This window comes from Ambystoma mexicanum, chromosome 2q, assembly GCF_040938575.1.
Source record: "Ambystoma mexicanum isolate Mex_15411 chromosome 2q, UKY_AmexF1_1, whole genome shotgun sequence".
NCBI lineage: Eukaryota > Metazoa > Chordata > Amphibia > Caudata > Ambystomatidae > Ambystoma > Ambystoma mexicanum.
Window position 1 is genome coordinate 119,979,099 of NC_090924.1, and position 21,444 is coordinate 120,000,542.

Consider the following 21,444-nt stretch of genomic DNA (forward strand, 5'->3'; position numbering starts at 1 on the left):
GAGACATTTGCAACAGCCTCTTTCTAAATCTGCCTGCTACTACCCTCTGCAACTGATCCAGAACAGGACTGCAAGACTTGTCCTTGGCCTCAAGCCCAGGGATCGTATCACTCCAGCCCTGAAATCTCTTCATTGGCTCTCAGTGACTGCAAGGGTTAAGTTCAAGACCCTTTGCATTGTCCACAAGGTCTTTGGGGGGCCTGGGTCCACAATACCTTCAACTCTTCCTTCGGAAATACCTTCCTACTCAAGCTCTTCGCTCCTCCACTTCCAACTCCCTCAGGGATGTCGCTTCTCCAAGCAACGAGTTGGGGGTAGATCTCCTTCTTCAGCTCGGGCCTCTTTCTGGAACAGCCTCTCTGCCCCTCTAAAACTTCAGGAAAACCATCATCGGTTCCGGGGGCACCTCAAGACCTTCCTCTTTGCCTCTGCATTCTCTCTTCCTCTCCCATGCTGATCTCCATCTGCTTCGGCACTGAGCACCTGGCTACCCTATGATATCGGGCCCAGACCCCTGCCCACCCAGCTGCACACCTGCACTGCCTCCTGGCAACCCTTGCACTTGGGTCTGTATCTGCAACCTTATAGTCACCTTCCTGCACTTATTAGACAACCGTTGTCTGCGCTTTATTCTTGCACTTGCCATCTGCTGGCCAGACTACCTGTTGTTTTTGTTCATGTGTTCAGCACTTTCCACTCTTGCCCTGCCCTTGCACTCTCACCCTTCACCTGCACTTGCGCATTCTCAATGTCACTGGGCCTAGTAAGATCGTTGTTTTGTCCTCCCTTGTACCGCTCCCCTGCCTCATCGTGCCCTGAAACACTTGTGTATGGGCTCAATATAAATAAAATATCATATCTACTAGAAGCTTGTATAAGTTGGAAATTAGGTGTTTATCCCCTGGGTCCGAGATTAGAAATGTCTCGAATGGTGTTAGGTCTGGTGGCTGCGCTCTTATTTGGAGGGGCTATTAGCCAGTGCAAGAGTAGGAAGTATTGCATTCGGTTTTCCTCTTGCAACCCTAATTCGGGTTTGCATAGTTCAAAAGATTTAATGTCGTCCCCCTGGAACATGTGCCTTAGTTCTATACAACCCGCTTTCTTCCAAAGGGGGAAAGTGCCCCTTCCATACCGGGGGTGAATTGGGGATTGTGGAATAGTGGGGTGAAAGGGGACAGAAAGGAGGTGACTCGTTGCAGTAGAATGACCTTGTCCTATTTGTCCTCTAACAACCTTGTTATCCCGCTTATATGTAGATTTTGTGGCCGGTTGGATCTATGTAACCATAGCGTCTCTCCTAGCGCTGCCCCCACTATTGCCCGTTCCATTTGTACCCATCTTTTCTCATAGCCTTCCGTGCACCAGTCTTTTATCACCCAGAGTTGAGAAGCTTGGGAGCATTTGCAGAAGTTAGGGAGGCTCAACCCTCCTTTTTGTGTGGGCAACTTCATTGTTTTTAGTGATATGCAGGGTGTTTTATTATTCCACAAAGGACAATATCATTGTGTTCATTGTGCGAAAAATGGTGTTGGGGACCGGAATTGGGAGTGCCCGAAACAAATAGAGGCCCTTGGGCAAAATGGCCATTTTAACCAAGTTTATCTTACTTGGCCCAGGAGACAACTAGCGGGTCCCATATTTGCAGTTGTTGCCTGAGATTCTGAAGGAGTGGTTGTACAGATCATTCAATGCCTGTGTTATGATGACCCGTAAAAGTTCAATATCCTAGTGTACTCATGGAAACTGGGTTGCCTCTTTGGCCCGATGCAACCCTTCCTGGGTTAGTGACGGATTCAGGATTTCGAATTTAGTGATATTGATTGTTAGCCCTGCTACAGCCCAGAACGCATCTAGCTTGCGAATGACCTCTGGTAACGAGTTTTCGTGGTCACTAATAGTAAGGATTATATAATCTGCGTATGCCATGATTTTATGAGTGTCTCTCCCGAAGGGGATCCTGTAAACATGTTCTGCTAATCGTATTCTAGTAAGGAAGGTTTTGAGATGTAGAGCGTATAAAAGGGTTGAGAGGGGGCATCCTTGTTTGGTGCACCGTTGCTGTGGGATCGCTTGGGACAGTTGGCCGTTTATGAGGAGCCAAACTGAAGGGGGGTCAGTCTGCCCAAATTTTGTTTAGGAACTCGGGGCCAAACCCCATCGTTTCCATGGTGCGGAAAAGGAAAGACCATTCAACCAACCCTATTGAACGTCTTGTCTTCTCCACGCCCAAAGATAGAAATATCGCTTGGTCCCCTTCAGGGAGGTTTTCGTCATTAAGTGGCAGGCTCTCTGAATATTATCCTGAGTTTGCCGCTGCCATATGAACCCTGATTGATCGGGATGGATTAATTTTGGTAATAAGGAATGTAATCTATTGGCTAATATTTTTGTGTATATTTTAGCATCCATGTTTATGAGAGCGATCAGCCAGAATGATCTGCAGAGAGTCAGGCTTGGGGAAGAGTACCATTTTGGCCTCCTACATCGAAGGGGTGATGTGACCGCTTTTACCGAATGAGTTATATAAACAAGCCAATATCGGTATGAGTGTGACCTGATCAGTTTTATAAAATATGGACAGGTAACCATCTGGACCTGGAGCTTTGTTTAACGGGAGATTTCGAATTGCATGTTGCACCTGCTCTAAATTGATCTCCATTTCCAGTGATTTCCTGCCAGTGTAGATATTCCCTCAGTATCGCATGATCTGGACAGTCCGACCTATACAAGGAGGAGTAGAACTCCCAAAATTGCGTAATGATCTCTAGGGTCCCCATCACACTGCCACCTCGTGAGTCGAATATACCCCGGATTGTCTGGGAGGCCGTTTTTTGTTTAAGCTGCCTAGCCAGCAGCCGGTCGGCCTTATTAGCTTTCACCTAATATTTCTGCTTCCAATAGAGCAGGTTTTTCTCTAGCATTTTGTAGCTCTACATTGCTTTGTTGGTTCCGTTTGTGGCTCCGCCCTGATTGCGACCATTCCCACGGTTTAGTCTTTTGGGAGAGAGGAGTTCCCTCCCTCTCCTCTGGACGCACTCCCACTTCCTCATTGATCTGTAGTAATTGGGTCCCCTCTTCCCTTGTTGTTATCCTGTGTTGCCAACCATCCCAAGTGAAGGAGAGACTGAAGGGAAATTTCCACTTATTTTTTATTTGTTTCGCTTGCAGTGTCCGGACCACCACTGCCATGTCTCTGCGCTTTTGCAAGGTGGACTGGGAAAGGTCCTGGAAGAGCTGGATTTCCGCCCCATAAATATCTGATTGGTTCTGCTTATCTGGCTGCACGCAATATTTTCTCCTTTTCGGGATAGCATTCTAGTGCAACCAGTGTGTCTCTTGGGCGTGCCTCTGGCTCCAGATATTTGGGACCCGTTCTGTGGATCCTGTCGAGGGGGATGCTGGTTGCCCCATCGTCATCCAAAAGATCCCTGAAGATTCGAAGCACCCTCTCCTTCAGGTCTGCATCCCTGAGAGATTCTTGATGCAGATCTTCGACCTTCTGGGCCTGTTCTCCAGATCTTCACATTGCAAATCCACATTATGGGCAATCCTGGCTAGGTCTTCAATGGCTTTGTCTGTCTTTTCATTATCTTGTACCATCTCTTGCAGAGCCCTTTATGGGATGTCCATCTGTTCCTCCAGGGATGCTACATCCTTTTTCAATACCGACAGTGCTTGTTTGACCTCTGGCCTGAACATCGCAAACTGTCTGGAACGACAAGGTTAGTCTTGCTTGAATGTCGAGAAAGCACGTCTCAAGATCTGCTTTGGAACCACTACACTGGGGGTGGTCTCGTGTCCTGCTTCCTCTAGTAGCATTTGTGTAGTGCCTGGGTGTATCTGAGCCTCGGCATCCCTGGACCAACAGCCACGTATGGGATTCCTCCCAGGCATTAGGCACTGCTGTTGCTGAGGACGAGTAATTACTGGTGAGTCTGGGTGCTCTGCCGTGGGCTCGAGGCTTGCGCCAATTACAAGGCGATATCTGCCACTATGTGGCCTCAGTGGAACTCCCCCAAAAGCCAGCTCCCCAATTCCGACAGAGGTTCACGCCTCAGGCGTGGTGGTGCATTGGGGGGGAGCAGGCACGTAAATATTTCACTGCGTTCATGGTGTTGGGAAGGTGCCCGTGCCATGTGGGCTTCTGTGCCCGGCGCCGCTCCAGGCGAGACAGGGGCGTCTCCTCTCCACACGCCTTATGCCACCAGCCGATGCCTGGAAAAGGGGCCTGGAGATCCGGCTGTGGCAGGGCCTGCACTGCAGCCGCTGTATCCCGCAGGTATTGAATGGGCTCTTCTACCACATTCTACCTGCGGACAGAGGTCTCTGCAATCCAGCCTTCGGTGCGCCAAGGAAGGTGGATCAGGCCGCTGTCCTGGCTTGGCTGGTGAGCCTGCAGCCCGCCGAGCACGCTCTCCCGCCCTTTGCTGTTGGGTGGGTTGGCGGTGGAGCAAGTATTCAGGCATTTCCTTCACTGCCTCTGCATTCTCTGACCCACCGCTGCCGTTGTTGCTGGATCCGGATCACCCTTCACGCTGCTCCTGCCAGGTGTCCTCTTTGTGTCACCAGGTGACTTCGGCAGTCCCAGGGGATGAAACAAAGACGCCCCTCATGTTGTTGGTTGTTCAGTATTACGTATTCCTCAAATTGTCTCCAAGTTATGCCTTGCCTGACTTTGTAGGCCTCAGCAGGGACAAAGCTACTCACTTCCTCACTGCGTGGCCGCCATCTTGGAATCTGCCAATTCTAATAATGAATGTGAACATTATGTTGTATCCCCCAGACACCGTGATTAAAACGATAAAAATGCCAGCCACTAGAATTCCTGAACTGAGGCCCCTGGATTCGGCCTTAAATTCAACTCATGCATCTATGGAAAGACTGAAACGACAGAGCGGCAAGCCCAGCCCTACTGTTCTCAATATAAAATATTTTATAGCCTTCTCACTTACACATCCAACCCAACCCACTTCTCCTCCCCCAACATCCAACCACCCTTATCCCCCTCCTCCACAAACACCCCCTCACCTCAACCCTCACCCCTCTTCCCCCAACCCCGGGCTGAGAAGGGCCCCATAAAGCTTGCATGGGCCAGTTTCCTAAGCCAGTGAGAACCACTCTATTTCTTAGTGCACTATGCAACTATGTGCCTTGACCGATATGATTTAAAATGGACCATTGCACACAAACATTCACACAAAAAATGTGCCCACAGATACTAGTTTTTCTAGAAAAACATGGAATGTGATTTGTGAATGTGAACCACTTTTTATTTTCTCAAAAATGAGTCATGGGTGCCACTCTATAAGAACGAACGCGGAAAAAATTGCCTGTTCTTTGGGAAGGTACCCACTCTAGAGTACGCAGCCACACTTTAGCTCACTGTACCTTTCACAGATGGGAAATACCATTTGCATATCAGTCTTTGTCCCGCCCACACGGGCAGTCCAGCACCGAAATGCTATGGCAGTTCCCTTCTGAAGAAGAGTACCAACAGCAACCCCATGTTTCAGTCTTGTTGGGCATGATCAGTGAGGTAAAGCTGTGCCTCTCTGAGGACAGTGAGCAAGGGATCCACAGAAAAAATGAGCCCACAGAAGTTTTTCTTGAAAATCATGGAATGTGATTTGTGAATGTGAACTACTTTTTATTTTCTGCCGGAGGCTTGCTTTGCACAATACCTACTCTACATCCTTCCACTCATACTCACTCCTCTTTCCAAACAGCCACCCACCCCCAACCATCTTACAACCCCTCCCCCATTCTCACCACTCTCCCCCCACCCTGCCATCTTCACCCCGCTTCCTCCTCCCACACCTGCACACTGTGCACGCCACATCCACACTTACATGTTGCATCACCCACAGCAATCCATTACCACACTCATTTCACAGGACCACAAATTCACCAAACAAAACTGCCAACTTGGACTGCAAGGTGATGGGGAGGACCACAAATCTACAGTACACCACCTCCCTAACGACAAAATTGCAAGGGAAAAGAGAGCGGCAATGGGTTTCTGAGCCCCCTCACAGGACCCTGGCACTTTCTCAATGGTCCAACTGAGATATCATCAGTGCCACATGGTCATGTAAGTAGCAGACATGTGCTATACCTCCATCTACATATTGTACTGTGATAATCATTACTAGTGTTTTCTTGATTACGGTTAGATTCTCGCTGTCAAAGTTTTGCGCTGTGATCTATACAGTGCTCTGTTGCTACCGAGCTAGGTTTGACCCACATAATAATAAAAACAAATAATAATCAACAATACACAAATCCAATAGAACATATTGCAGGGAGGCATGACCGACAACAGGTTCACTTATCTCCTTGTTGTACTCTTCGTCAAGGAAGACGACACCAGTTAGGTAAGCAATGAATTTGTTACTCAAAGCCAGCGGTTCACTCCGGCCTCTCTCCTCTGCTCCCACCGCGCTCTCACATTCCACTCATCACATTCCAAATCTACCAGTTCCAAGAGCAATCTACAAACACGTTGAAATACAACATTCCTAAAGCCATGTTTTTTTTTTTTAAAATGTAGCTCTGCAGATAACAAGAGGTGTTTTGATGGCATTTTCACTCACCAAAGTCGCTTGTACAGACCGCCATGAGGATCTCTGTGTCGTTGCATGGTCGGCACACCCCTGCGGAACAAAAAAACTGTTTAAAGTTGCTTCACAATATAATCATCACAGAGAACTTGGCAGCGGTACCACGGCGCAGCACATCATTGGCAGGGGCTCCTTTAAGAATTATAATGCTGAAAATTAACAGAAGAAGCATTGGATCTCACACAGAGCAGATATGTACCTGGACGGAAAACATTGCCCCCTGCTGGTCACTTAGGATCTCTCCCCTATAGCTACCTCCATATTATTATTATTAGCATGGCTAGATTACTGTGATATTTATGTGTGTGTTTTTGTTGACATATCTACCCAGTTCATGCCCTTGCACCCTACCAAGTAATCAACTCACCCAAAGGCCCCCCACACACATTTTTATGGGCTTCCATCAAGATACCCATAAATGTGCCAGCCCCCGCTGCCTTTCTGTGCTCTGTGGGTAACTTCTGGTCGAATGGCCAACCCTGGCAACCGAAACAATAAAAAATGTGCCAAAACTGTTGCACAAAATCAAAGAGGAAAGTGGCCAGAGGAGGAGGGGTGCATGTTCACTGTGACACAACTGCACACATACTACTTGTGTGACTAGCTAGGCTTGAGTGAAAATGATTCAATTTGTAGAAACCCAGGTTGTCCGATTCACACTGTCGTCGTTGTCCATAACTGTAACCTCCTGTTCTTTAGAAACCTGCATTCGTTTAGTTTAAACGTATTAATTTGCATCATCGAATGTGGTCCTTTTACTTCACATCATATATGGTCAGTCAATATTACTTTATTTCGGCTTAAAAAACCATAAAAGCATAAAGGAAAATACAATTCCATGAAACATGATGCAAAGTTGGTAAAATTGATTAAACCACTGTTAAAATGATATGATATGCAATTGTAATGCGCCTATACACAAGTGTTTCAAGGCGCGCCAGAGGCAAGAGGGGGGGGGGAACAGAGGGAAGACTGAGAACGATCCTACTAGGCCAGGTGTCATTCAGATCGCGCAAGTGCATGGGAGGGGGAAGTGGGAAAGTGCGGGGGAGGGGGAACAGTGCAGTACATGGGATAAATAAATAGCAATAAGTAAAGTACGGCCAGCAGGTGGCAAGTGCAAGGGCAAGTGCAGACAACAAGTGTCAAGTGCTGGTAGTGGGACATGTAGGGATACAGAAACAGTCCCAAGTGTGGGGGTTGCCAGGAAGGCAGTGCAGGTGTGCAGCTGGCAGGGGAGGGACCTGGCGCATCAATCAGAAGGTGTCCAGGTAACCCGTGCAGTGCAGCTTCAGCCAGGAAGTCATCAGGGGAGCTGAGGAGAAAAAGCAGAGGCAAAGAGAAAGGTTTTGAGGTATCTCCGGAACCAGAGATGGTTCTCCTCGAGTTTAAGGGAGGCTGGTACAATGGGAGGCTCCAGCAGCGGCAAGAGATCTACCACCAACTCGTTGCTTGGAGAAGCGACTGACCCTGAGGGAGATGGAGGCGGCTGAGCGAAGGGCTCGAGAAGGAAGATATTTATGAAGAGCAGGGGAGTTGCTAGGTCTGGAAAAGACCCGGGGCTAAGCTGATGTCGGACCTGTTGGGACTGGGGGCTAGCTAGTCTTTTGGCTGTAGCTCCTGAGATTCTATCCGGGGCTACAACCAAAAGATCAGGGACTATAGCCCCCTTAAACCCCCCTAGCAACGCTCCTGATAAAGAGAGAGTTGAAGGTATTGAGGTCCCGGGCTCATTCTGGGTGGAACTAGAAATTATGAGCAGTCAGGCCCAAGGGATAACTAAACAAGCAGGCCCCGAGTATTCTAGGTGCTCCCTGGTGGCAGCATGCGGAAAGCGCTCAACTGGGATCAGATAATTTAGGTTTAGGGCAGATTATGAAGATACAATTAAATTATGCAAACTCGACATATCCATAAAATCCCCACTAAAAACCTCAAAGCAAATCCTCAGTTTTCAAACCTCTGCGCTGACCATTTTAGGCCTCCTCTGCCAGGCTCTATGCATAGGTATGAAAACGGCAGTGACCACATAAACAAGGCAACACTCCAGAGACTGGTCGGTCTGGCGAATGCCTGCTTGCTTCAACGGCGTAATCAAATATTTCCTCCTAAAATTATCATATCCCCTGCAGATAAACAATGTATGACTGATTCCTCCGGGTCCTCACACATTGGACAGGAAAACTTAACTACCCTCAGCCAAGTCTTTGTGAAAGACCCCAATTTTAAAGTATAGATTCATCAGAGTTTTATATACAGGTGGTGTGCAAAGCAAGAGCCCATGTCATCCAGATGGGGTTCAAAGCCAAAAGCTGGCCTAGACCTAAGGTATCTGATCCCAGTTGAAAGCTTTCCGCATGCTGCCACCAGGGAGCGCCTAGAATACTCAGCGCCTGCTTGTTTAATTATCCCCTGGGCCTGACTGTTCATAACTTCGAGTTCCACCCAGAATTCACTTAGATTTAACTTCAGCAGCCAGGTTTTGACACGCTTCAAAGACTTGGCCCCTCCCAGGGTTAGCATGTGTTTCACAACCTCTCTATAACAACCCAAACCTGGGGGAGGACCAAAGTCTTGCCCAAAACAATACTGGCTTCAATTTGATATGGACCTCTACTGATAGGAGGTCACACTCCATTCGTAGGCTAGGTCCTGGTGTACTTATGGGCAATGACAACAAATGCTTTAAAAATGTAGTTTCGGAAACTCCAAGGCTTGAACATTGGCACATCCCCATATGTCTGCCCCATACAATGCCGAAGCAAGAGCCTGGGATCGGTATAACTGGATGGTGGGCTAATGGCCCCACTGGCATGGTTATAATGGAAACATAAAATATATATATCTTGCATTTTCAAAGCTCGACCTAAAAAACGTGTACCCATACAAACATGCACTAAAACTGACAGACATGTATTGTCTGTTTGAGCTACACATTATTGCCCCAGATCCAACACTAAATATAGGTGGTCCCAGTGCACTTCTGTTCACATTACAAGGATTAAATAATGTATTGGATAAGTGATGGGGTGCCTGGAGAATACCAAACCTGACACCCAGATCTAACACTGCCAGCGAGTTATTAAAATAGGCGTGTGGTTGTATGTGTGGCAGATGTGAACTGCAACCAGCAAAAACCCTAAACAACTATACTTTAAAACAAAAAGTCAGATTAAAGTCTACATTTTTGAGAAGGGCTCACGTTAAGGTGCGTCACCCCAATGTAATAATAACAATATCATGTTTTTATATAGCTTTTCATGCCCGATTCCTCGCGCTTCTAAGTGCTGTAATAATAACATGACTTCATATGCAGGTGAACGTGTGCTATTGGCTGATGCCTTTTGGGCAATGTACATGGCAAGCTGATCAGCTTACATTCCCTCCTGAGATCATTTTTCCATCGAGTCTACACACCACTGTTGCTCATTGTTGAAATGAAACCTTAATGTCAGCATTTCAACTTTAAAGTAGTTCTTTGTGATGTAATCGAAAGACCCACTTTGCATCGTTGTGCTTTCCTAAATGGGTGAAATTCCCCAATCAAGGTCTTGGGAGGGTGTTGTGTACCTTTCATTGGGGCGGGGCGGGTGGGGGTATTTCTTTATATCTCATATTACAGGGAATGCGCCTTTCCATTTTTTCAACTCCCCAATTGAAGTGTTATTACATTGTACACTTGAGTATTCTCTCTCCCCAACAGTGCTTCTCTGTTGTAATTGTTCGATGCATTTAATAATAATGAAGCAATGAGCGGTTATAGGGTGGATCGCATTATTATTAGATTTTAAAGTTCAACCTGCTTGCGGACCTTCAGGAAAGAGGGCCAATAGCATAGCATGCAAAATGATCATGTTTTATTATGTTATATGTCACAGAGTGGAATTCGGAAAGGTTCTCTAGCTCTATCTGGCAACGCAGTAACTTGAAGGAAATGGAAACAAGTACAGAGGTCTTGCATTGCGCCTTTCTGACATTTTGGTGGCCTTGCGGCATGCAGCCCTGTAAGAAAAGGAGGTCTAGCAATGTTGGTGGACAGAGGAACAGGCACATGTAAAATAGGGTAGTGATATGTGCAGGTCGGAAGTACCCGGTTCCTGTGTGCCTGTCCGACTCTATCGACGCTTAGAAGTATGTTGATCCTGATAGGAAAACGTAAGGGCTGATTAAGATTATATCGCTCTGGATCTGGGTTAGCCGCCGACGTGCGGGGCAGAGGGGTAGGACGGGGTAGTGCTTACGAGGTGAGCTTCATGAAGACTGAATCATTGCTGGTGTGGTACACATGATAGGCCTGTGATGGCCAAGTGCGGGATTTGTGTGTGTAGTGTAAGGTGGTCATTTTAGCAGGGACTCCGTAAAGTAGAAATAGGGTGGGGTAAAACGTTATCAAGGCATGCAGTGTCCAACTGTTGATTGTTTCTTCTTCAGAGTTTCTCCTCTGCAATCTTAGAGGAAGAATGAATGGAGGGAGGGAGGGATGGACACAACAACGATTTGTTTCACATGGCAGCAGTATCGCTCTCCTCTTCTCACCAGCCAATGATCCTATGCCGGGTTCTGGTTGAGTTTATGGCAGCAAGGCAGTAAGAGCACATACAACATGGCATCGAGCTATTTTAGTCCCCAGGTGGATGGGTCATCTGTCTAACGCCCAACCCTCTCATACCCATTGATTTTTAATGCCTCAAAGTCTTTTTTTGTGTTTCTCTGTCTGCTGGTGGCTGCCTCCTTCCACAACCGAGGACTTGGATAGATGGAGTGTTTTGTATCACTGGGGAGGGCTGGAGTAGTGTTAGGGGAGATTGTTCAGCTGGGGCGATAGGATGGCTCAGAAGAGAATGGTGGTAGGTTGCTGGGCAGTGAATTTCCGGGTATTGCAGGATGCGGTTAGAAGGGCAGAGATGGGAGAGTGGTATAGTTGTCAACCGACCTGATGTCGTGCCAAGCACCTTCAGCCAGTACTCGGTTGGCACTTGGTGTGACAAGACATACTTTAATTTCATCCATTAAAAATGAAGGTCAAACATCACAGCATTAAAAGACCAAAGCCAGGCCTGGAGCCAAATTGGTCACGTTTCAACTGGGGTAACATATCGCTATGGAGACATAGCGCTATAATGTGCGCTTACAAAAACGTGTCACGTTGATCGTCCTTGCAACATTAGAAAGTTCAAAAGTATTTTTGGACAAAATTAGCTGACATTTCCAAATCTCTTTAATGTTTTGTGGACAAAGGGGGATTCTAAAAAGGACCAAATAAATAAAAAAACATGGCATGAACATGCTTTGATTCAGTTCTTAGGACTTGGGGTACATCTTATACGCTTCTGAGAAGATCCTTAGAAGAAAATTCAATACGACTTTTGTGCATGGGTAACTAAGAAAACATGTGGAGATTTAAAAGTGGGGACCGCGAACAAAGTCGTTCCAGATGTGTGTACCCACAGTAATAAACCTAGTTGCCCCCTGACGACAAGACGGGCAGCTGGACAGGCATATCAAAGCAGAAAAGAAGTAGAAAACACACTCCATACTCTCCCCTGCTACCCCCTCCCCCTTGGGATTAGCCTCTGTAGGAGAAACACAAAAGAACACAGTCTGGGCCAAAGGCGGGCTTGATGACCCCTGCCGGGCCCGGGAACCGCTGAGAAGATAATTGTAGAGGGAGAGCTGCAACAGAGTGTGGTAGAAAGGCGGGGGAGGGGCAAGAGGGCAGCAGAGCAGGAACTGCTGAAGAGACAGAAGACGGACAGGGAAAAAAACAGGGGCGCGCGTGAACAACCAGAGAGTGCGGAGGAGAGGCCGAGAGGGAGCAGCGAGGCACAAGCAAGCACGCGGGGAGATGGGAGGACGCAGCGTGCACCGGAAAAGCAGTAAGTGGGTAGGCGGGACATCCGGGGGAAGAAAGTGACGGGACGCCGCATTTAAGAGGGATGTCGCGCATGTATGCGGAATGTTTACTTTTACGATAGCCTTCCATATTTCCTTTGCATTTCAACATATATATGCTAGACGTGTCCCGCACAATGAAAGCATCTAGCACCCTTGTGAGAGGGCAATCAGGACTGACGGAGTAACCAAACGCCTTCCATTTGGGGCCCCCGACACGGTCTAAAGCAGGGTGCATAAACAGCTGGCTGCGGGTTAGTTTCATTGTAGGGGCGCGCATGTTTGTTTCCTACTTCAATTGCCACCGATAATGGCGCACCATTGCAAAAAAAAAAAAAAAAAAAAAAAAAAAAAAAAAAACTGCGACTACAACATATTCGTTTTTTTAAAATAAGCAAACCATGGCCATACTTTTATAAGACAGTTCTGGCTTTCACCGTCGCGTTAAAGCAACAAGTGGCTCTGAAAATAAGATGTCGTAGAGCCCGTTGGTAGCCGAACATAGCGCAGTTGTTATTTTGCACGGATGTGGCAGTTCAGAAGAAAGGGGACTTTCAAGGCTTTTGTCCCAGTCTCTTTAAACTCCTTCGTGCAGCTGTTGGCCCAGGCATGACCATCCGTCTCCCCCTTCCAAAGTGCCCCACTCTTGAAACGTCAGTGCTAATCCCGAGTCAGACAAACCAGCGACCGGAGTTAGTGCCTGGGGTTACCATGGTTATCAGTAGAGCGCCATATATGACTCGGGGCCGATTCGGAGGTGCGTGCAAATGTAAGAAAGTGGTCCTCCATGAAGGAGGGACACTTTACTTACAAACACCATATCCCAATAAAGACAGACTCTGGTGCAGGGACATGAAGGCTTCACTTTTGCATGTGCTTGATTTATGGCTTGACAACAGCCCGAGCAACCATTACGAATGCCAGGCCGCCACGGAGGGGATTCTCCTCCCAGCAGCACTGGTTTAGCACTTCAATAAAAGGAATTAAAATACTGACACCTATGAGGTGGCTTTTAAACTCCACTGCACACCTTTCCCCCTTTCTAAACATAGCATTTCTTAGACTGCAGCACCACTTTTTTATAATGTGATGAAAGTTTAAGAAAACTTTCTTAAACTAGAAAAGTGGCAGTCTATGAAATGCTCGCAATGTCACTGGAGCACACATGTTTCCCCCCACAACGTATGATTTTAGCAGCTTTTGCTGCTTGGAATCAGGACATCTCCCCTCCAATATGTCCACCCTCCTCAGAATGATGTGCTGGTAACTGGAGGGGAGAATCCGGACCTCGGAGGCTAAACTAAAGCAGATATGGGCTCAAAGCCAGGGATAGAACGTGGAAGGAGGCAGGCATAGGGTGATCTCGGTCTCCATGGCAATCAGGAGAGGGGCTTATCAGGTCTGGGGACTTCACAGAGAGGGAAGACAGCAGGATACACGAAACGTTCGTTTACTCCACTATGTGGAGGAGGGACGGCTGGGACGCATTAAACAAAAATGACGGAAATTATTACACGGATTACTTTTATGCTAATTATCTGGGTCTTCAATAATCGAACCAGAAGTTTAAAAAAAAAAAAACTTAAGTTTTGGGGAAAGAAAAGCCTTAATGGATGGTTCTGTTCAGCCCTAAATACTCCCATGTAAATAATTATGGAAGAGATTGACAAAGAAGTCAGTGGTTGAGAAGACAGGCCAAATCTCTGGAAGAAAAATATCAAGATTACTTTTAAAATTCCCAATCTGCCACAGGAGTTGGAGGAGGGGGGCTACGAGACAAATCCAAGGTAAATAAAAATCACCAGGTTTAAGACGACTTCTCAACCTACACAACTGTACGTGATATTTTTTTTTATTCTATTTTTTATAAATTTTCAACAAATGAAAAACAGGTACTGTAAAAAATAGGTGCATCCCATCCCCCCGCCCACCCTCCCCCAGGCTGGGGCAGATATAACCGTCTATCAGGGAAAAGCTGTGGCCTCATCATGCAGGCTGGTACTGGATTCATCCACCTGGGCCCCTTCATCGAACCCCAGTAACACTTCCTGCGGGGACACACTTGCCCACGTATGTCGTATTTTAAAAGCATGCAATTGATCACTGATGCGCTGTGCATTGAGCCCCATCAAGAAACATCTGGTAAATGTTAGTTCATTCAATGCAGTGGCTCCCACACCAGAATTTCTACCACCCTTCTCCATGGTTGCAAAGTCTTGAGTCCAGCAGAAAACGAAGGCCATGCAGAATAGGGCTGTACACCCGCAGAAATCCCAGTGGCAGCAGTTCTGTAAAGAGACTCTACGTGAGCAGAGGAACTGCCCCAGCCACTGGCATAAGCCATCAGACTCTACCTGGATGGGATCACTTTGGACCATCACCAACATCAAAGTGGTGCCAAAGCTTCCCCAGGAGAAGTTGTAACTCAGAAAGATAGCCTGAATAGCTGGTCCCTCATTGTCCTGGGTAGGTATACAGGCCCATGCCACGCTCAAATTCTATATACAACAAACAGTATGCACACCAACTAAGCCACTTACACATGGCAATTCAACAAACCACCCAACAGGTAACAAACATCAGAACACTACACCCCTACAACCAACTTACATATCATAGCCCCGGCCAATGCATTCTAGTACCAAGGCGTACCACTGGACCCAAGTTCACTCAGGTTCCCAACAAACATATAGAAGCAGCCCTGCATGCAGAGCTCAAGGTACTTCTGGTCTGCAGGCATCAACACAACAATTACCTAACCCACCCCCTTCACTATCCAATCTTTCATAATACTTGGTATTTACAGAAATCTCGAAGAGACTCAAAAGAACCTGAACTGGCCAAAGATTCTGGTAATGTCCTGAGCCCAGGCATAGCGTTGGGGAGCCATTGGTTGGGTTATAAAGTTTTTGTTCTGCATCAATCCTCAATGAGTGGTCCTTCAGTGTCAGATGCATGACAGTATCTTGTCAAGGTGAAACTATTTGCAGAGGAAGAATTGGGCTGCTTCCTTCACTGGCCAAGCCAGAGTGCTTCGCAGTCTCCCAAATGTGCTGGCTGGGTATACGTGGGACTCCTAGCATACTAGAGCGACCGGCCACTGGTTTTGAGACTAATAAAACAACAGGTTGTTATTTGGCATACAGCTTTGCGCCGCCTCATCTGATCAAACAGTTGCCTCAATTCTTCAGCTGAAGGTTGCATCTGATACTTATTACTCTGACAATTAAATTCAGCCTCCATCATTAAACAATTGATGGGCCTGGCAATCAATGCGCTCCTCAGCATCATCACTGCATCCCTCGCAGAAGGATCATTCCCAGACACCCTCAAGACTGGTCTCATACGACCTCTATTGAAAAAAAACAACCCTAGATACAGACAACCTGGCCAACTACAAGCCCATTACAAACCTCCCGTTTATTGGCAAAATCTTATAAAAAAAGTGGTTGGTACACAACTACTGGCCAGAATCTAACAACTTTACCTCCTAAATGTTAGGTGATGTTAAAGGATAATAATAGCAAGCACTATAACCACCTAAGTGGTTCCCTGGCGCTCTGGCAGATCTGAAAAGCAAGAGGGTAGGGAGTGGGGTAAGTTAGTGGGACTAAGCGGGAAAAGAGTACAAGCTGTGATGTGCTGTGGCAGCTCCGGTTCGGTTTATACCGTTTGCTGAGCGTAGGTGTGAATTTTCGGTTGGTAGGTGTCATGTGCTGTTGTGTGAGGCTCTGTGTAGTTTGTTTCATTGTAGCGGTGTAGTGAAGTGCGTGCAATATGTTGTGCTGTAGCGGTATGGTTGTGTTATTTTAGAGTTTTAGAGGTGTATGCGGAGGGATGAGTTTTTTAGTGGTGTTGGTTAGTGGTGATACTTTATTGTACCCCCTAATTTTTGGCCACCTGTGGCACATATCCCCGACAGTGTTGTGCATTGTGGTGTGCTAGCGGTCTCACTCCTATTTTCTATCGGTCAGGGTTCTGCCCAAAGTGTAGCATTGAGACAGCCAGCACCCAGGTGGTGTATGATGCTCTTCAAATCGTGGATATCGGCGACTCATGCCTCCTCTGTCTTCTTGACCTCTCAGCTGCATTCAGCACCATCAACCACTGCATCCTTATCTCCCTCCTCGCTGACAGGATGGGATTCTCTGGCAATGTCCTGAATTGGTTTACCTCCTACCTCTCAGGCAGACACCAGCCTGTCCAGATGAACTGACTCCAGGTCTCATGCAGAGTCCAAGGCTCCATCCTCTCACCAATCCTGTTTAACCTAACCTTTAAATGGAGCCTCTGGGCACTCTCCTCAAAGAGACCAATATAGCCATCCATCAATACGCAGATGATACTCGGTTGTACAGGAGTTAAAATAGTGCGCAGGACATCATTCGTCTCCATGATTACCAAGCCATCATCCAGTCCTGGATGTCAACTGGCTACCTCAAACTAAATCCATCCAAGACTGAATTCTCACTTGACACCCCTAAAAGCAGTCCACCTCACTTGAACACGTCTTATTACATGAGCATTGAAGTTAGACTGAATTACTGCCATCGTACACAAACTGCATTGGCTTCCACTCCAAGTCAGGATACTGTTCAAGACTGCATGTATCATCTACAAAGCAGTCACAAGTAGCACAACAACGTACCTGGCGACTAACCTCCACATATCTGGTGGCACACGCTCCTCGTGCAGCACATCAACAAACTGGCTTGAATCACAACTCGTACGCAAAGCGAGACCTTGCCAACAATCCTTCTCTTGTCATGCACCCACCCTCTGGAACTCGATCCCGGTGTCAGCTCGGAATGCCCCCACAATTCTCCAATTTCACAAATCTCTCAAAACATGGCTCTTTCAAAAACACCTGACCAAAAACGAATTCCAATGGATGCAAACCGGGACACACAGACCTCACAGTACTGTGCCACTGTTCAAAGATGGCAGCCCAAATGCTAGCTACCAACTCGATGTACAGCGCTCTGCTGCCCTCGAGCTAGGTCCGCGCTTTAAACAATAAAATACAAGAATTGTGCCTGAGGACTTTGCTCCCACATATCCTTCCTACACTGCAAACAGCCCCCAGACACCAATCCTTTTCCCAGCTGCCACCAGTGCCCTCGTAGCCAACTTCTACCTATACAAATTCTGGGGCAATTAAGGGTAGCAAGCAGACTAAAAACGAGAGCCATACCTCCTCCACCAAAAGAAAAGAGGTCACAGAAATATTTACAAACAAGATATTCCCTCTTGCAGCCAGTGAGATCCCCGTAAAGGTTTCTAGTCGGTACCCAGTCTAATTACTCTGTATTTTTCTCACACCGTAATATTTTACCACTCATTTTTTACTGCAAAATGTAGTGTGGTGTTTGGGAACGGTAATCTGCGGTGGGGGTTTGGGGGGATTCCACCTGCATCTTGCAGTTATAAAAACCACAGAAAACAAATTGCCAGAGAGTTTCCCAACCTATGGGTTTGGGCTAAGGCCTTCACGGAATTCGGCAAGAGACATTTTTCTGGAGTGCTGCACCGTTATGCTCCGGGCAAATTCCACCCCAGATAATACTGTGTATATTCTACTTACAGGCAGTGCAAGTCCCATGTACGTTGAAAACTGAGGGCGAGCAACTTGAAATCTTTACACCGGAGAATGGTGACCGTTAATGTACTACACGCCACTAAGTAATCTGCCTCCCTGCTCACCAATGGGAGCACCTCCCGAAAAAAGCCTGCCCCTTACAATAATGATGGTCTGAAAAATATGTCATCGAAACGCGTTCAGCAGGACGCGATTAAGAACCAAAACGGAAGCTCTCTGGATTGAGGTCTTCGTGGAAAAGTGCTGTAGACGAGGAACTGCACTTTCCCCTTAACTTAACACCCCACCATTCTGGAACCCCCAGAGCACCTGAAGACCATGCAGATGGAAGTGGTGCACGTCACAAATCCCCGGTACCATAACATAACACTGCACTGTGCAGCGCAGCTCCCTTAGCACACCCAGATAGCCACTATGAAACTTGTGCAGTCACACAATCCCAGTTGTCCCAGCTCATCCAATCCTGGTTTCATGCAACTTTGCTTTTCCCCCTTTAAATCGGCTATGGTGCAATACAACAACAAAAGTGAGACTGCAATGGCCACCTGTGACCAATAAGAGGGGAAAACAAGCTCGCTGGGCTCTTAACTTGTTGGCCCGAATAACTCTGGAACTTCTGGGCGCTAACGTTTCTGGGGAAAAAGGCAAATTGAGTTGCCAAAGGACTCCGGAATGTTAACAGCCAGAGAGCGGGGGGGGGGGGGGGATCAGTTGTAGCGTGGGAATCGGACAGAGCCCCAAATGCGGAACAGGTTCGTGGAAATGGGGCCTTTAGCGGGGCGTGGGAAGTTCAGCTCAGAAGACACGGGAACGACAAGCAGTTTTGAAACATATGGGTCACGTTTTCAGAGTATGCGGTGTACAGATTCCTTTGCACTCCTCTGCCGCCTGTCTCGTACTCTCATTTCTTCTTCATATACTGAAGTGTTGCGTAATATTAGCCAAATATGTGAATGCACAAAGCCCAACAACCTATTTTACATCTTAGAATGGTTCAAAATGGCATGTTAGCGCTCTATGTCGGCTCTCCCCAAGAAATACAATCCAGGCCAACATGGCAGGCACCAGAGTACCAACAGAACCCCACCCCCCCCCAACCAACAAATACAATCCAACCCAAAATGGCAGTCAGTTCTCCCTCGCACAAGAGTACCAACAGGAACCCCCCCCCGCCCCCTGCTCCCACCAACAAATACAATCCAACCCAAAATGGCAGGCAGTTCTCCCTCACACAAGAGTACCAACAGGAACCCCCCCCCTCTGCTCCCACCAACAAATACAATCCAACCCAAAATGGCAGGCAGTTCTCCCTCTCACAAGAGTACCAACAGGACCCCCAAGCCCCCCCCCTCCCCCGTCTGCTCCCACGAACAAATACAATCCAGTGCAAAATGGCAGGCAGGTCGTGTTCCAGCCTGGTTGAGTATCATCAGTGAGGTGGGGCGAGGCGCCGTCTAGATCGAGACCAGATTATCCATAGTAATTTAGCATGAAACCCAAAATGTTTCAACATTGACCAAAAGTGTGAAAGCCCCACTACTGAGAACAAAAGGCCCAACAAGCTGGTGTATGGGATAGTGCAGCCTCAGATGGGTCAACAATCAGTGGAGTAACTTTGCTTAAAGTGTTGGGGGGCGGTGGGAAAGGTGGCCCTGCCAAATGAAGGGGACAAAATGGAGAGCCATGAAAGTTGGGAGCAACCCCCCTAAAATTACACCCATGTCTACAATCAAGTTTGAATTCTGAGTGCCTTGCCAAAGGAGACATTCACTTGCATGTCAGTTGTGTCCCAACCCAAGGACAGTTGAAAGGGGGTTTGCCAGGCACTTTGTTGATGCACTGCCCCTGTGGAGACTGATATGCAAATGATACAGAGCTACAACGTGATTATAGACCCCTCGAGAGCGAGTACAATCACATAGAACAGGTTAATTGACAGTGCTCGTTCACCCAAGAGAGAAACTCCCATCAGCCCTAGGCAGTAGTGAATGGTGAGGGATCATGGATGGGAGCCATAGGCCAAACCATTTGGAGAACCGCAAGTTGCAGCCCCCTGTTCTACGGAGTCAGATTTATTCATAGCCCTAAAAAGAGGGCTGGCAGCCACTAGGGTCCATGGGAAGATGGGGGCGGCGGTTAAGGGGGATGTAGAAAACACCTTGCAAGACTGAGCGCGATGACCACAGCCTTTTTGATCTTCAGGGTGATCAGAAGAATTCACCACAGGTCGATACAAGTGAAAGGATAGTTCAGTGGGGTAAGACTTGCTGTTCCCTGTAAGGTTATATCATGTGACTTTTGCATAGTGCTCAAGTACCATTTTCATGGCTGTGAGGCGCTTTGGGTTTTCTGGAAATTCGGGACGCTGGTCTGCACGTTACATGTATTTGTGCTTATTTTTGCATTTATAGCAGCGCACAAAACCCTCAAGAATCTACAAGTGCAGCTGAACACTCTACATAAGTGCAACACCACGAATAAAGTTACAAAATGTGGATGGAATCTTGAATAGATACTCTGGCCGAGCCAGGCCTCGTGGGAGAGGGGGGGGCTACATCAGGTGTACATGTAAGCATAACAGACACATTTAGTGAGACTGTACATTAGACAGCAAGAAAAAAAAACAATTAATTTGACAGCAATGACTAGTACTGTAGCATTATCTTCAACAGGTACGTATTGGGATAGGCAAAGCTGCGTGTTTGACTGGGTCAATGAACTAGTCATTGATGGAATCAGAACTGAATTTGGGATGTGGGAATCTTCTAGCTAGTACTGGGATCATGTACTTAAATATAGAGCTCAAAAGGTCACTTCTTGGAGGAAGTTCACACTGATGGGAGCCATGGAGCACTAGTAGGACACTGCTTAGAGCAGTAGTCTTCAAACTTTAGGCCTTTGCCCCTAACACCCACCCCTCCCGCCCCCCCGAGCAAAATGTGGGCAGGTCAACCCCCCCCCCCAAAAATGCCAAATGAACAGTAAGTCCAAATGGCTATGAACTATCATGCGCTGTCCCCGCACCCTACTCCCAGTATAGTCCCTGTGCTCCCCCACCTGCTACCGTCACAGTCTCTGGACTACCTCATCCCACTTCTAGCCCAGTTCCGGTGCTCTCCCCACCACAGACCATGGGCTCTCCAAACCCTGCTCCCACCACTATCCCATGGCTTCTGCCCATCCTACTCCCACCACAGTCCCTGGGCCAGTGGTGGCTGGTGATTTTTTTTTACGTGGCGGGGCATAAATATTTCCCCCAGATATGCCATAGCGACCGCGCGCACCGTGGGAGCCAGAACCAATGAAGGGGATCTCAGGGGGGTTTTAAATAAT

At 47.4% G+C, this 21,444-nt stretch overlaps 1 protein-coding gene across 1 annotated transcript in view; it reads right to left on the reverse strand.

The window, feature by feature from the left end:
• The window catches only part of METRN (meteorin, glial cell differentiation regulator), a 53,224-nt gene that overhangs the window by 17,959 nt on the left and 13,821 nt on the right, over nucleotides 1-21,444 (reverse strand). Inside the window, exon 3 of the mRNA XM_069647012.1 lies at nucleotides 6,594-6,653. Within this exon, the coding sequence (XP_069503113.1) occupies nucleotides 6,594-6,653 (60 nt within the window). The remainder of the gene's footprint in view (nucleotides 1-6,593; nucleotides 6,654-21,444) is intronic.